The sequence below is a fragment of the Neolamprologus multifasciatus genome, chromosome 3, assembly GCF_963576455.1.
Source record: "Neolamprologus multifasciatus chromosome 3, fNeoMul1.2, whole genome shotgun sequence".
Taxonomy (NCBI): domain Eukaryota; kingdom Metazoa; phylum Chordata; class Actinopteri; order Cichliformes; family Cichlidae; genus Neolamprologus; species Neolamprologus multifasciatus.
Genome location: NC_140441.1, coordinates 19,113,499 through 19,130,083, shown reverse-complemented (window position 1 = coordinate 19,130,083; position 16,585 = coordinate 19,113,499). Strand labels below are relative to the sequence as shown.

General features: G+C 41.8%; 1 protein-coding gene and 1 long non-coding RNA gene across 4 annotated transcripts; both read left to right on the top strand.

The window, feature by feature from the left end:
- Positions 1-702: 702 nt before the first annotated feature.
- On the top strand, positions 703-16,507 carry LOC146521874 (phospholipid scramblase 1-like). Of its 3 annotated transcripts, none has more exons than XM_085150895.1 (8): positions 703-823; positions 1,414-1,502; positions 7,347-7,621; positions 8,364-8,406; positions 8,596-8,816; positions 12,732-12,893; positions 13,866-14,027; positions 14,121-16,507. In XM_085150895.1, exons 2-8 carry the CDS (start codon positions 1,490-1,492, stop codon positions 14,178-14,180), a joined length of 936 nt encoding a protein of 311 aa, XP_085007021.1. In that variant the 5' UTR covers positions 703-823; positions 1,414-1,489; the 3' UTR covers positions 14,181-16,507. The 3 variants fall into 3 exon arrangements, with proteins under 3 accessions (XP_085007021.1, XP_085007039.1, XP_085007032.1); XM_085150913.1 differs by lacking the exons at positions 703-823; positions 1,414-1,502 and adding exons at positions 1,528-6,144; positions 6,249-6,992; XM_085150906.1 differs by lacking the exons at positions 703-823; positions 1,414-1,502 and adding an exon at positions 1,528-6,992.
- Positions 8,823-11,275, top strand: LOC146521875 (uncharacterized). Its single transcript, XR_014872313.1, has 2 exons — positions 8,823-9,115; positions 10,721-11,275. It is a non-coding gene; the product is annotated as an uncharacterized LOC146521875 (long non-coding RNA).
- Positions 16,508-16,585: the final 78 nt, after the last annotated feature.

Sequence of the window (16,585 nt, the reverse complement as noted above, 5' to 3'; positions counted from 1 at the left end):
AATAACTCATGAAAGAATAAAGTTACATTGAAACCAAGCACACCATTGTTTTTCTTGTGACATTACCAATAAGTTTGATGTGTCACATGGCCGACTTCTAAATGGCCACCATGGTCACCACCCATCTTGAGGAGTTTGTCCCCTCACATATACTAATGTGCCATAAACAGGACTTTAATATCACCAACCATTCCCATGTTATTACGGTGTATCCATATAAATGGCCCACCCTGTACTTTTGATCATTGGGGGCAAATTCATTTAGCAAACATCAAGTATGGGTGGATATTAGGATTTATGGTTATGTGAGTTTCTTGTCCGCTGACAAATACATCAGTCCAACATAACTCTCATTATATCTGTATCTAAGATAACAATGTAGAGACCTTTAAGATGGCAACTCTGGGTGTATTTACTGTAGTGTCTGGGTTTCCTGAGGAGGAGGAGGAGCCGGAGAAGGTGGCTGTGATTTCTGGCATTTTGGCGCCCCCTGGTGGTCGGAGCTGCCCCAGTGTTTCACAGATCGCACCGCTCCTTCTCGTCTTCCTCCCGCATCTGCAGCGAGCGATAACAAGTTTAGACGTCCCTGGTGACGCCAGTCTCCTCTTCCCGCCCAGGCACAAAAGCCCTCATCTCAATGACCCACCAAAGCCTTAGCCCACGTAAAATCCCGGAAAGGGGGAGGAGACTAGAAAGAAGTGGAGGGAGGCGTACAGCACAGCTGCAGCTAACAGGTTAAAGGAAGAGCACAGCAAGCTTCTGCTTTCCCACCACTTTCTTTCCATTTCTTGTCGCTGGAACTTCAGGGAAAACAGCCACTGAGGTGAGATATTTTTGTGTGAGTGTGTGCTGTTCCTCATCATATTTTAGCTCGAGTGTTTTTTTCTTCTTCTGTCTTTTACTACGACGTAAAGACTGCTCACGAGGCAGGAGATGCTCGCGACCTTTACTTTAAGAAGCTGTAGGTGTTTTCTCTTTAATGAGCTCTCATGGGAACATGAGTGGGAACTTTAATGACGTCTAAAGGGGCAAAAAATGCTGACATTTAGTGGCAGTTAGCTGCCAGTTTTGGGCTGACACGGGGCACACCCACTCCTTTTATTTTTATGATTTAGGTCTGAGATACTGTGCATCACGGACAAAAAGGCCACGACTTTGAACCCAACATTGTCAGGATTGTTTTGGACCTCTGGGCTGTGTCTGGATATTATCCGTGAAGCTTTGTGTCGGGATGCCACCTAGGGCACATTTGCACACAACTTCGAGCCGCTCGCCTTGAACGCATGACCGATTGAAGTTAAAAATTCACGTTTGTGTTATTGTCGCTCTCTGCGCACCCTCCTCCAGTCCTGCTGCTTTCTATTACACCCACCCCTCCCTTTTTTTCCCCTCTTCTTCCCTTTATCCTTTCAGTTTCCCATAGAAACCGTGGGATTGCGTCGGAAGTGTGACCTTATTTTTCTTCCTCCGCCCAGAAAAGCTCTGCACCATGTCTGCTCCTGGTAAGTGCCTAGATTTCACATTTATGCTGACTTTTGTTTTCATTTTTTCTTTGGACGAAAATATGAAGGCGTAAGAGGGTTTTAAAAACGTGAGCAGTGTGGCGTACTTTAATAGCTTTAACACTTTGTTTCCATTACGTCACGTTTTGTAAAATGCTACAAGTTTTCTCACACTTGCCCCGTTAGCTTTCCACTAAACCCAACAGCCTGAATAATGAGCACACTGTCCAGCCCACACAGTAGACTCCTGAAGGTGGGGGATGTTTTTATGTTTTCTTCCCCAAGAAATTCCAGGAATACTTTTTTGTAAACACGTCAGAGTCTTTGGCCCAGCAGACTTCTCTCACTGAGTGGAAAAGGTGAAAGGTGCTATTGTTTGTGTATGCCAGGGCAGTGGATGCACCCACACTTTGTGAAGTAAAGAGAGGGATGTTGAGCAAAGGCAGACCTCTAGCTTCACACTGTCTAACTTCCTTTTTTAACTTTCATTACACACAAATGGCACAAGACGTTGTTTTCTGTCTTAATTGTAGTCCACAAGGCTTTATTACATTCATCAGCCTTTGCCAGCAGACTCGTGACTAAATGGGCTTTTCCAGTCACCCGGTCTTGTTCGTTGTGGTTGTAACGACCCAAAAGAAAGTAGTGCTCCACTCATGAAAGTAAATCTTTTTGGAATTTTTGGCCTTCAGACAACAATTCTAATGCCGAGACAGGAGGGGGGGAAAAACAACACAAAACGTTGTCAACTTTGTATTTATCCTTACTGCTGAGTGGGAATATCAAGTACAAACTGATTGAATACATCATTTTATAGTTTACATGTATTCCTCACTGGTGACTGAGCCTGACCTGCACATAGGTGGTAAAGCAGTGAGGGGAGCATAAATAGAGCAGGGACAGAATCTGCATTAGTGACGGCGTCACTTCACTAGAAGGATCCTCCCGGGATCGAACCAGAGATCTTTTGCTTGTTAGGTGAATATGTAAACCAATATTAGTCCTAATATTAAGTAAACATGGGGGGGGGCAGCAGAATCCTTCCTCTTTTCCACGCAGAGTACTAGCTGCCATGTCCACCTCGTTTTTGAGTGTCTTTCTCTGGACAGGATTTAATTAATAATTTGATGAAGGAATAATTTCAGGAATGTTTTTCTGAGTAGTTTCTCGCTTCTGGTTCTCCATCCCTGCCCCCGCCCTGTGCTTGTAGTGCTGTGGAGACACTCCGAGGGAGGATCTGCTTAGCTGAGCTCATGGTGCATTTTCACCCTTCCATAGAAGTCCATGCTCACTCACAAGAGGAAGTAAAATTTTCTAGATGAGACTAGGCGGGGGACAAACCATAGGCCATTGCACGATGTGAATAAAAAACAGTTTGGCCAGTCTTGAGACCAAAACCCCTTATTGACATGCCATTCCATTTAAATGTGCATAGACCTTTTGTTTAGTTTTTTTTTCCATTACCAGTATACTCGCTGCGATTCACATCAAAAAGCACATCTGTAAAGAACATACAGTGCAGAAAAGCAGCTCATATATAACATTCAGAGAGAAACTCAACAGGCATGTGGAGGCTCTCGTCAGCAAAAATAAGCTGATCTAAATTTGATCTTTCTAAATTCTTTCTAAATTATGTCCCGGCTCCTGTTAGAAAACATCACAGCACACATACTTTCACATGACGGTCTGTCAGCAGGTGTGACTCAGGAGGCTCGTCACGTCATTTGTGTTAAGGCAGTGACTTTATGGTTTATGCTTCCTGTGTAGTAAACACAGGAAGTTTCTATATAGATTTATATATTTAGTGAGCCATTAAGTAAACAATAATTTCTCTAAGAGCAAAAATGTCTTCAGCTTCCTTTTTTTTTCTTCCTTGGACAGTTCACAACTTTCCCCAAATGAATATCTGGTAAAGGTAAATTTTGTTTTTTGGGGGTCCCATCATAAACTAGAGCTGTTAACCAAAGTCAGTTTGTCATTTATATTTATATATAGATTTATATATTTAAAATAAGCAGAAAACACTCATATTGGAAAAGACTGCAAACACTGGAAAGCGAAATTACAAAGCTGTGTTGACCTTAAAATGAGTTTTCTGTGTGTCTCATTAATACACGAGGAGCCCCACTTTGATCCCAGGTGGAGACACACATCTCCTGGTGTAGTAAAAAAATAAATCTGTCACACTGAAATATGTGGAGCTACCCTTTGTCAATAAGGGAGCCGCTGAAATTAACTTTAAATCACCATAGTAACCTTTGCTGTGCACGTGATTCTTTTATTTACAGCACGTTGTAAGTGCGATACAGATTCTCTGCTGGCTACTACGTTTTGCACGAGCAGCTTGTAAAGCCGTATCTTGGCAAGATCTGGAATGAAGCGCAACAGTAAAGTTACAGCAGCTCACACTGAGCTTTGCAGTGTCAGAAAATGTATAAAAATTATTTGAGATCAGATTCTAATGTGTTGCTAAGTCTGTTTTACATGCATCCACATGTCTTTTATTAATTTATGGGATGTTAATGTTTATTGTTAGTTAAATGTGTAGCTGTCGTGTTAGGGGGAAAAAAACAAGAGCACCATGCAGTGTTTCAATAATTTTCTCAAATTAAAATGTTAATTTTTACTGCTCTGTTTACTAAATCGCAAAATCAACAAGTTTCTGCAGCTTTAAACTCTTTTATGTTTATAACAGTGGTGAGTTTCACCATTAGGTTTTTATTATTATCACCATTTATCATCATCATTTGATAATGTCTCTGATTGGTGTAGGAGACACTCACAGGGAGGCAGAAAGCCCGGCTTAATAGAGGAAGTTGATAACCATTGTTATGGCCCGTCTAGGCGTGGCCAGACCACAACATAAAGGGTGATCCATCCCCGTCCAACCCCAAGCAGCACGTCACACACTTAATACTTTGTGACAGTGATTTATTTACAATGAGTGCAGTTAAACAAAGGAAGGGAGCATATCGTACCTTCAGGGTGAACCAAAGGCCAAAAAACAAACAAAAGGTAGCCTATCTCTGGAATAAACACAACTTACCTCCTCAAAAGAACTAACTCAAACGACAATCACGTTCCTCCCTGCCTAACAAGAACAGGAGAAAACTGATCAAACAAAAAGGCGGTCCACCCCTACAGGCTCTTACATTAACCAACATAGTGACACTTTTTATCTGCGGGACAGGAAAATCAACAATGGCCTGTACTTTCGCAGCCACAGGGCGCACTTGCCCCTGTCCGACCTGTTTCCCCAAGTAAGTAATGGTGGCTTTACCAAACTCACACTTAGAGAGGTTTAATGTGAGAGAAGATTCACAAAAACGTCTGAACACCTCAGAGAGCGTTTCCAGATGTTCTGACCACGTTGGAGAGTAAATGACAATGTCATCCAAGTATGCCTCATAGTTTTTCACTCCAAGGGGGATTACAGTGTATTGGAGGAAATGATCTGGAGTTACAAACGCGGAGACTTCAGAAGCTCTGGGGGTTAACGGGACTTGCCAATACCCTTTTAACAGGTCTAATTTAGTGACTTATGTAGCTGAGCCGACACGATCAATGCAGTCCTCCATTCTGGGGAGAGGAAAAGAATCAGGTTTTGTGACTGCATTAACCTTTCTGAAATCGGTACAGAAACGTGGGGTGTTATCTGGTTTAGGCACCAAAATACAGGGCGAACTCCACGCACTGTTACTGGGCTCAGCTAACCCATGTTTAACCAGGTATTCAACTTCCTGTTGCATTAAAATCCGCTTGGTTGGATTTACTCTATAAGCATGTTGTTTCATTGGCTTATCAACTTCCACAACGATATCATGAAAGAGCGCAGACCTCTGCCGAGGATGGTCAGAGAAAAGCAGCAAATTAGCTTCAATCAGATCAAGGATATCTTTGCGGGCGGAATCTGACAGATGCGACAGAAAAGATTCTAAGTTCTCTAACACTTCTCAGTTTCGCAAACGGGCCACAGGCATACAACTGCTCTTGTCAATCAAGTCATCATCTTGCAAAACATGCAATGGTGGTGCCAATCACATAGAGACAGGCGCTATGGGAGAGGTTTTTTCAGCTGCCGCGTCCTCTCTGGAAACATAGCGTTTAAGCATGTTAACGTGGCAAACCCTCAGTTTTCTCTTTCGATCAGGAGTTTTTACTGCGTAGCTAGTGTCACTTATCTTTTTGTCCACCTCCTAGGGACCGGAAAACTGAGCAAGGAAGCAACACCAGAATATCGTGATATTGGGGTTTTAGGTCAAGCCGGCTTACACATAGTTCTCAGGGCTAAAGGAAACCATCCTCAATACAAGTATAAACGACCACCTCGATGCATTAGACTTGCACTATTAAAATTTTCTACATTTTCTGCCTCTCCACCACACCAGATTTCTTTTCTTTAATCTTGTCTGTTACAAAACAAATTGAATGGCAGCAGCAGTCCTATGATAGTGAAACTATTAACATTTTTTTTAACCTTTATTCTTGGATGCAGGATAAGGGAAGGTGGTTAATAAAATTCGGCATTGATTTTCCATTATCTCTGACATTTCACATTTTACAGTGGGGCTTAAATGAGGTCTGTACTATGGAACGAGATACGCGTGCGTGTGTGCACGACTGTAGTAGTGAGGGGAAATGGGTCTTTTTACACACCAACGACTGATCGGTCAATGCTGTATAATTTTGACCAATGTTGTTGTCGTTATGAAGTGAGAATGATCACATTTTTGCATTTTAAACAAGGACATTACAAAACCTTTCAACTCAGTTGACTTTATTGGCATAACATATGATCATAAGGACAGCTGTGTTCCAGTGGACCTTGCAGTTTATCTGATAACAACATTTTTACACATTCATAAAAGTAAGCAATCCCCAGTTAGTCATTGTTATGAATCTTGTGAAAGTGAGTCCCATAGAACACAACAGAGGTGCAACTGGCCCTGTGTAGGGTCTTATGGCCCCTCATGGCGTTCTCCAGGGCAGCTACAGAGTAGGCTGGCTGCTAGCCTCTTGAGACTAGTGTGCACTTATGGTTCTGTTGATTTAACGCAACAGCTGCTTTAAATGAGATGCAAACGCTCTGAGAGACAAAGTTACATATCCCTGTGCTGACGGCGTCCGTTCTTCCTAACTGAAATCCTCACTTAATGTAAGAATCTTCAGTTCCTGTCCAAAAAAATCCCCAAATCTCACTTTTCACATCACATATTCAGTTTTTCCACCATGGAAACACTGACAATTGGTTTCCACCATATCATGGATCCAGTTTTTCCAGTATAGGTAGGTCATTACTGTTGTGTTGCAATCACCGGCCAATTAGCTCTGCCCTGTCTACTAAAAAAAAAAAAAGGAGAGAAAAAAAAAAAAGGGTGGATGATTCACAGCGTGCGCACACACACACTCGCACTCGGCAGAGAGTCGCTGCTTCTAGCGAGACACTCGACGGTCACTGCTCTCAGCTTCTGTCTCTGCTCTGACTGGAAGGTAAGAACCTGGAGACGACCAGCCGTGGTCAACGCAGCTGGTCTATAATCCTAAACAGCAGCTTCAGGCTTTTGAGTCTTATATCATTTTTATGTGTGTATATTTATATTATCATTCATACTCAGAGTTGATGGTTTCTTTTAGTTTTTTGTGCCCTATCTTGCATATTACGGCTTCATTTATTTTGCTTGTATTCTTTGGTTGTTTTATGGTAAAAATTGAGCTCTACTTTCTAAAGTTTGACTGTCATAGTTTGTACAGCAACAACTGAGCTCATGAATTCAAATTCAGTCAAATCAGACTGTCGGTATATCTGAACAGGTTTTGATTGTGTCTATTTTTTCCCCCTTCCAGTTTACCCAGGTGCTCCAAACCAGCCACCCTATCCCATGTCTCAACCCGGCGGAGCACCGTATCCAGTTCCTCCTGGATATGGAGATCCCAGTCAAGCCCCTGCACCAGGCTTCAACATGGGCTATTCAGGACAACCTGCGGTCATGTACCAGCCAGCACCCATTGGGACAGCTCCAGGCCCTGAATACGGTGGCCCACCAGGGGGGATTTCACCACCTCCTGGAGGTCCAGCAGTCCCTGTTGGAGTCCCACCTGGACTCGAGTACCTCACACAGGTAGGGCAGAGAAAGGTTAAACCAGCACAGTTTTTGTTGTTGTTTTGTTTTATATGCTGTCCTGTTCAGCAGCTTTTGGAGTCACAATTATGATCTGAATGCACTTTTGTGCCAAACATATTTTGCTTTTACAAGATGAGCTCTGAAAATTCACTGTAGGCTCCACTTGTTCATGTCTTTCTTTTATCTATCTAGTTATTCGTTCCTATTGGTGTTATATCAGGCATTACATTGTATGTTTAGTATTACAGTATCCAAGCTGACAGGCAGATTAAAAAAAAAGAAAAGTCAGTGCAGTCAGGTGATTTTTGAGAGCTACGATTGGTTCCAGTGTCTTCTTAAATGTCACGAAGTAAACTTTCTAACAATGACCGATGACTCAATTAATCCTTCCAATTTGTATGAACCTGAAAAGCTGCTGGCCATGCATGTAACCCGACACACTCCCTGGATCTGTTGCATGCCAAGTAGTAAGAGAAAAGGTCATATGTTTAAGAATGTAGTGGGTAAAAGTGTGTTTTGTAGTTCTGTTGGCTCACCATTGAAATACTTGCAGTTTGCTGCACTTTTTGGTGATCATTAATCTCAACTAGGATGTGTGACACTAAAGTCAGTTTCCTTTTTAAAACAATATGTGAGGTCACATGTGCTTTTAATTGTTTTTAGAAGGAAGAGACTGTCAGATTGCAGGATGTGCCACAGAGTTGCCTTTTTCAGTTTGCTTTCTCTCCTTCGGTTTTAGATTGACCAGATCCTGATCCATCAGAAAGTCGAACTCCTGGAAGGTGAGGCGCGCATCTTGTTGAACACAAAATATTTAATCCTTCAGCAGCTCATAGGCAGCTGTGTGTGAGGTTTAAAGCCTCTCAAGATGAATATGAATGGAAGAAAAATGATATCTGCCCTTGAAATTCCTTACTTATCTTTACTTCATTGCTCACTGTTTTCCCTTCTCTTCTCCCAACCACGCCCAGCATTCATTGGTTTTGAGACAAACAACCAGTATGAAATCAAAAACAGTCTGGGTCAAAAGATCTACAAAGCCAAAGAGAAGAATGACTGCTGCACCAGGAACTGTTGCGGCTCTCTGCGCAGCTTCGACATGAAAATAAAGGACAACATGGATAGGGAGGTCATTCGTCTCATCAGGCCTTTCCGCTGCGTCTCCTGCTGGTGTCCCTGCTGCTTGCAAGAGGTCAGTCCACTCTGTTTCTGTGTTTGAGTAGAAGTGACTTGGCTAGTGTTGAAAGAGGTTAATGGAGTCATATTGCATTCATTTACCACACCTACACCAATATTGTTCCCGGTCAAAAGCATTTTTGGTGTCAAATCTGAGTACTCATCCATCATATCTGCATTATTGTATTTGATCTAGATGTGCTGGTTAATGTTTAGCTATAGTAAATATCTGAAGAGACTCTGATAGGGAAGAATAAACTCTTTACTTTCTGTTAAGACATACCTAATCACTTTTTTTGATTAAATAAAGATACAGTGGGGCAAAAAAGTATTTAGTCAGCCACCGATTGTGCAAGTTCCCCCACTTAAAATGATGACAGAGGTCAGTAATTTGCACCAGAGGTACACTTCAACTGTGAGAGACAGAATGTGAAAAAAAAATCCATGAATTCACATGGTAGGATTTGTAAAGAATTTATTCGTAAATCAGGGTGGAAAATAAGTATTTGGTCACCTCAAACAAGGAAAATCCCTGGCTCTCACAGACCTGTAACGTCTTCTGTAAGAAGCTTTTCTGTCCCCCACTCGTTACCTGTATGAATGGCACCTGTTTGACCTCATCATCTGTATAAAAGACACCTGTCCACAGCCTCAACCAGTCAGACTCCAAACTCCGCCATGGCCAAGACCAAAGAGCTTTCGAAGGACACCAGGAAAAGAATTGTAGACCTGCACCAGACTGGGAAGAGTGAATCTACAATAGGCAAGCAGCTTGGTGTGAAAAAATCAACTGTGGGAGCAATCATCAGAAAATGGAAGACATACAAGACCACTGATAATCTCCCTCGATCTGGGGCTCCACGCAAGATCTCATCCCGTGGGGTCAAAATGATCATGAGAACGGTGAGCAAAGATCCCAGAACCACACGGGGGGACCTGGTGAATGACCTGCAGAGAGCTGGGACCAAAGTAACAAAGGTCACCATCAGTAACACACTACAACGGCAGGGAATCAAATCCCGCAGTGCCAGACGTGTTCCACTGCTGAAGCCAGTGCATGTCCAGGCCCGTCTGAAGTTTGCCAGAGAGCACATGGATGATACAGCAGAGGATTGGGAGAATGTCATGTGGTCAGATGAAACCAAAGTAGAACTTTTTGGTATAAACTCAACTCGTCGTGTTTGGAGGAAGAAGAATACTGAGTTGCATCCCAAGAACACCATACCTACTGTGAAGCATGGGGGTGGAAACATCATGCTATGGGGCTGTTTTTCTGCCAAGGGGACAGGACGACTGATCCGTGTTAAGGACAGAATGAATGGGGCCAAGTATCGTGAGATTTTGAGCCAAAACCTCCTTCCATCAGTGAGAACTTTGAAGATGAAACGAGGCTGGGTCTTCCAACATGACAATGATCCAAAACACACCGCCCGGGCAACAAAGGAGTGGCTCCGTAAGAAGCATTTGAAAGTCCTGGAGTGGCCTAGCCAGTCTCCAGACCTCAACCCCATAGAAAATCTGTGGCGGGAGTTGAAAGTCCGTGTTGCTCGGCGACAGCCCCAAAACATCACTGCTCTTGAGAAGATCTGCATGGAGGAATGGGCCAAAATACCAGCTACTGTGTGTGCAAACCTGGTAAAGACCTATAGTAAACGTTTGACCTCTGTTATTGCCAACAAAGGTTATGTTACAAAGTATTGAGTTGTATTTTTGTTATTGACCAAATACTTATTTTCCACCCTGATTTACGAATAAATTCTTTACAAATCCTACCATGTGAATTCATGGATTTTTTTTTCACATTCTGTCTCTCACAGTTGAAGTGTACCTCTGGTGCAAATTACTGACCTCTGTCATCATTTTAAGTGGGGGAACTTGCACAATCGGTGGCTGACTAAATACTTTTTTGCCCCACTGTAGATAGAAAAGTTAGATCAGATAAAGACAAATAAATCAAGACATTACACTTTTATAAGGGGCAATGAAAATTTTTTTAAAGTAATGTAAAAATTAAAGGAAAAATCTGAAGATTTTAAGAGAAACGCGAGCTCTGTAGTTTATTTTGTGATGTTTACACTTATGACAGTTCATCTCCTGTTCAGGATTTACTTCTAGTCTTCAGGAATGTTTTTAGTGGAGCTGCTATACAGGTCTGATTTATTCCCCTGCCTCTCTTAACCCTGCTGGATTTAAAATAGTTTTTTGGGTGGGAAGTGTGCTAATTTACTGCTGATTGGTCCAGGTGACCAAAGAAACTGCTCTGAGTTATCAGTGTGCTCTGTCCTGGAACCAACCGCATGCAGATTAATGTTCTCTGTATTGACAGTCGATTGGAGCTGCAGACCCTGCCTGTATCATTAGTGATCATTGATGTGAAATTGGAGTCAGTTTGACAAGGACACTGGTATTTGCTTTTTATGCAAGTTGGAGTTTTATGGTGAAATGTACAGAGTGCACAGTGTAAGCAGTTAAAAGGAGGCTTCCAGTGAACAGTCAGAAAATTAACAGCTACTAACCGGAGTCCATCCAGGCATGCTCAAGAAGATGGTCTTGAGGCCAAATTTAGAATCAGGGAAAGCTTTTGATTCAAGAGCTTTGTGATCACCCATTAAACACTGTTCTACAGCCTGTTTAGAACATCAAATTCAAATGTTATTATCAACAGACTTTGATTATTAAATTGTCAGTGTGTTTACCACTTTGATCTGCTTTTTCCCCTCAACAGTAAATGCACTGTGGAACAGATGCAGACAGTTTAATTTCTTGAATTTCCCTCAGAACATCTGGTATCAGATGGTTATTTAAGACGACCTCTACAGATGTTATGAATGGGGATGCAATACATAAAGGCTGATACTGTTTGGTACCATGCTGTAAATATGCTTATTAAAGGTCTTGAATTCAACACGGGGAGACTGTGTGGACAGACTCGCTTTGGCGTTGGCTTCTCTTAGAGAGGATGTTAAATTAACTTTGTTTTTAAGCACGAGCTCCCTGCTCTTGTGGCTCAGATGCAAATAACATGTAAAAAAGCTACTTATCAACACATCTCTAACACATTTACAGCTTAGATTTAAATCACAAGGTTCTGGCATGGCCAGGGTAGAGTCAGTATCAGCAGGAAAAGCCAAGTCCATTATGTCATCCTTCCCATTTTCAAAAGCTGTCCAGAGGGTCAGATCTGAGTCTTTGCCAGGACAATTCTGGCCCCCAAGACATTTGAATTCACCATAGTCTAGTGCGTGTTATAGTGCATGTAACTGACATTTGATACTGCTACTTACAGCCAGACTGGAAGAAAACCTTAGTCCTGTGTTTAAAGTAATAAATAATTGTTGGTCTTTTCTCATGTAAAATACAGAGGCCTATCAGTTCTTCGTTCTTCATAACAACATGCAGCCTCACAGTGCCAGTGGTTCATACCTTTGCCTTTCCTCTCTTTGTCTTGAGTTACTGTTGCCGAGTGGTTGCTGCTGACCGGTGTTTCAGTGCCTTTGTGTGCCACTCTGCTCAGGCAGGGTTTTGTTAAGACCATGAATGGCCCTTTTGTCTGTCCAAACTATCTCCTAGACTCCCTGATCCTTTGCCATCCGTCCACTGAGACCTTCTTCTCTTTGCCCCTGTGTAATCACATCGTTAGCGGTCTGTCAGAACGTTCCCAATGGCACGAATCTAAGAAGATACCCAATCATACTGCAGCTCTCTGTTTACTGCCCAGACAGGAACCATGTGAGATGCATTCCCTTTGTTTACATGGTTTAACAAGCAAGCAGTCAGCCTCACTTATCATTCCTGCTGTCCAGCGTGACACCGCGTGACGTTTTATTTACAGCTGTCAGTGTCCAGGAAAGAGGGCAAACCAAGCTCTGTGAAATAGCTTTCTAATTTTGTGGAGAGCCACTATGTGTCTAACTAACTATGTGACCAACAGATGGAGGTCCAGGCTCCACCGGGGACCACCATAGGGTACGTCAAACAGGACTGGCACCCTTTCCTGCCAAAGTTTTCCATCCAGGGAGCAAACAAGGAGACACTCATGAGACTGGAGGGGCCCTGCTTTGCCTGTAACTGCTGTGGAGATGTCAACTTTGAGGTGAGCTCAGAGGGTCGTTGTTTGTGGGAGAAACTGAACTCTGAGTAAATTTCATCCATCAGCCAACAGTGATTTGTTACAGATCCACTCAGATAATCTAAACAGGATTGGTAACAGTCACAGAGATGTTGATGATGATTTTCATTAAGTCAAAGGAATAGTTGATAGTTTTGGAAAACACTTTCTATTCACTTTATTGTAGAGTTTAGTGAAAATTGATACGACTCTTATCTGTCCATAAAATATGAAGGTACACCTCAAAGTCAGGCTACTATCCAGCCTGTGCAATGAAAAAATTAAATCTTCCTATTAGTCTCACTTCCTGGTTTCCCACATGACATCCTACATACATTACTTGAGAATTGACATGATACAACTACTGGCTGCAAGTAGTTGTGATTAGACGCAGGAGGCATGCAGGGGAAATGCAATTGTAGGCAGGCTAAAGCAGCTTAAACAGCAGATCAGGTCAGCTAATCTGCCAGGATTGCAGCAGAGCCTGATTTTTGTCATCCGTTTGCACAAAGATTGTGCTCGAGATTTTCTTTATTACGTAATCTTCTTGTGTCTTGGTGAACTTGCTTGTCACTATTTTCTCCAACAAGCACCTCTCATGAAAGGACAAAATGCCACCAATAATAAATATCACATTATCATTGATAAGCTTCTATGATAAAACTGGAGAAATACTTTTCCAACCCTTCCATGACTCTAATTTTTTCCATTAATTTGACACCAAGTGAATGATCCTTAGTGCTGCTGGTGGTCGGATTGTGTTACCTTTCATACAGAACCAAAAAAGCTGTTTTATCTCCTGATAAGTGCATGTTAAGCTTTTATTTCTCAGCAAGAAGGCAAGAAAATTTTAAACAAATCAGCAGCAAGACTGATGTTGTTTCCATTGTTTAAAGACAGCGTGTGCGACAGGATTAACAACTTGTGACAAACGCTGGTATTGTTATTGTTTTGCAGCTGAAGGGGAAAGATGGTGGCACACCCATTGGTCGCATCAGCAAGCAGTGGAGCGGCCTTTTGAAGGAAGTATTCACTGACACAGATAATTTTGGCATCCAGTTCCCGCTGGACTTGGACGTGAAGATGAAAGCTGTGCTAATGGGCGCCTGCTTCCTCATTGTAAGTCCCCAATCTAGAAGAACATAGTTGATTTTGAAATATGTGGTGTGTTGCTGAATAAAATAATTCATTACTTTTGACGTTGCTTTGCAGGATTTCATGTTCTTTGAGAAAGTCGGAGAGGCCAACCAGCGCAGCAGTGTGTTTTCATAACAGAGGAAAGAGGAACCGTGGGGAGCGGCCTATGATGATGTTTTCCTGTTATGTAACATTTGTAATTTTTTTTTGTTCATTTGTTACCAGTCCCATAATCCATTTATATACACATACATCTCATTGTGAGTGAATAAACTCCTGATTAGATTTAAAACTTTGAATCTCTCAAAAGTCAAAGACTGAAGTTTTCAGTGTTTCTGTACAGTCTGTAGATGTTTCACCTCTTTTTAAGCACATCACTGTATTCATAGCAAACAATTCACACTACCAAAGTTAAACTTGGAAACAGGTGTGGACACGCATCCTTTTGAATGTGTTTTTGCTGCACTTGTGTTCACAAGTGCAGCACTTGTGTTCACTTTTTTGTCACCATCAGTTTGTCTTTTATTGTTAGTAATTTTATGTGCTTGCTCGAGCTTTATAAAGATATAACAGCATATCTAGTAGAAGTACAATACTGTTTTGTAGAAGATGTATTCATTGCTTTGCCTTCATTTATCCAGTTAAATGGTGGCAGAGTCTATCTGTCAGTCCATTGCTTTGGTATGATGATTATCATAATCTGTGTACAGATATTTTTTTTAATTTAAAAGTTGGCTTTTGTTTATTACTTTGGTGTATGCTCTACCAACCTATTACATTGCTTTGAGCCTCCACTGTAGACTGTATTTAGTGTTAATCAGCAAGTGTTGGCATGCAAAACGCACTAAGATATGATGCTTGACATGGTAAGCCTCAAACCTGCCTTGGCTTCATTATATCAATGTCACTGTGAATATCTTAGCATAAGCATTTGGCGCTAACCACTTGTGGGCCAGTGTTCCACTACACAGAGCCACTAGCACAGCTTTTAATCTTTTTGTCACTTATCAGAAGCCATATAGAAAACTTAACATTAGCCACAGGAATCCCGCTCTGGTTGTTTAGCTCAGGGTGGCGTCATGTGCAAATGTTAGCGTGTAAATACACTGAAGTATAATATGCCGATATGCTAATCATTAAACCTGCTTGACATTATTTTATCATCCATGTAAATAGTTTATCTTTAAGCTCAGTTTGGGCTAAATGCTAACTACAGCCAGGAGGTGCATCACCCTAAGTCTTTTTGTCATTAACTAAAGCTTATGGGAAACATTTAGCCACAGTAAACTGGCTGTTAGCATTTAGCCCACATAAGGAAGTGACATCGTACTAGCATGTAGACATGCTAAGTTAGATGGTTGAAATGGAAAGCATCTTAACTACTAAACAACCTGTTGTTAACATGTGCCACTGCTGAGGTTTTAGCATTTAGCCCAAAGCTCTACTTTGCCTACGTACAGACAGTACCTGGCTTGTCCTAATTGTGCAGTTAGTTGACTGCCTTACAAAAAAGTCTGAACAAGTTAGCCGCTGTCACTTGTTTAGGGATGCGTTGCCTTTATTGGTGTGAAGTTGTGAATCACACGTTTTTACCAAAGTGCACTCTTTGTATTCAGCAACATGTCTTCAGCCACGGTGCATGATGCAAAGCTGTTGCACAGGCTTGACTCTAAATGATCCTGTGCTCCCTTTATGGAGTTTGGTGGTTGCCTTTGACACTGGTGACACCTCACCATCCAGTTTCCTTCACATACCACTGTGTTTGAACATGTGCCTGCGTAATGACATAGGGGAGACAGAAAATGCAGGCTGAGGGAAAAATTTAAAAACAGATGTTGAGGTTAGTGAGCATTGATCTGGCCTCAGAATGGTTGGAAAACCCCACAGGCAAAGCTTGCATGAAACACTGTGTAGTTCCTAAGTCCCTGGAAAGAGTTGGTGCAGTTATGACTGCTGGTACAGAGAAATAGAGAGGAGACCAAAATCTTAACTGAATCAATTGACTTGTTTTTTTTTTTTTTATTTGGTTGCTTCGCTCTACAGTGTTTGATAGATGAGAGGTTAATGTTGCACTTCTGTGTTTAATAATCACTCTTGTTCTGGGCACGCCTCCAGCGTGAGACCTGGTTGCCACAAGTGCTTTCAAATCCAGCTAGCTGTTTGCCATCACCAACCAAATGTATTGTATGTGCATGTATAAATATATGTATATGCTGAGTGGCCAGTACTAACCAAAGCATGTACAGTTGATTTAAGTTGCGCACTCACAGTTTACTGTTCCTCTGGAGGCTTTCTTTTCTATCATATATGTGCAGCTGGGAGGGGCTGCAACATGTTTCCTGTGTTTTTTATCAAAAATGTTTTCTAACACTTTTCTTGTGATTGGACATTTTTACATATACAAGCAACGATATATTTCTCAAATAAACAAATGCAATGATAAGCCTTTATTTAAAGCACAATCGTCTCTTGTTTTTCTGCCCACGTGATGCTGCAGGAAAATCTGGGGAAGGTGCTCTGTTGTCAGCCTAAATGTGGAC

Coding starts and splice junctions, on each gene's coding strand:
- LOC146521874 (XM_085150895.1), top strand. Junction 7,622..8,363: donor GACTCGAGTACCTCACACAG/GTAGGGCAGAGA, acceptor CTTCGGTTTTAG/ATTGACCAGATCCTGATCCA. Junction 8,817..12,731: donor GTCCCTGCTGCTTGCAAGAG/GTCAGTCCACTC, acceptor TGTGACCAACAG/ATGGAGGTCCAGGCTCCACC.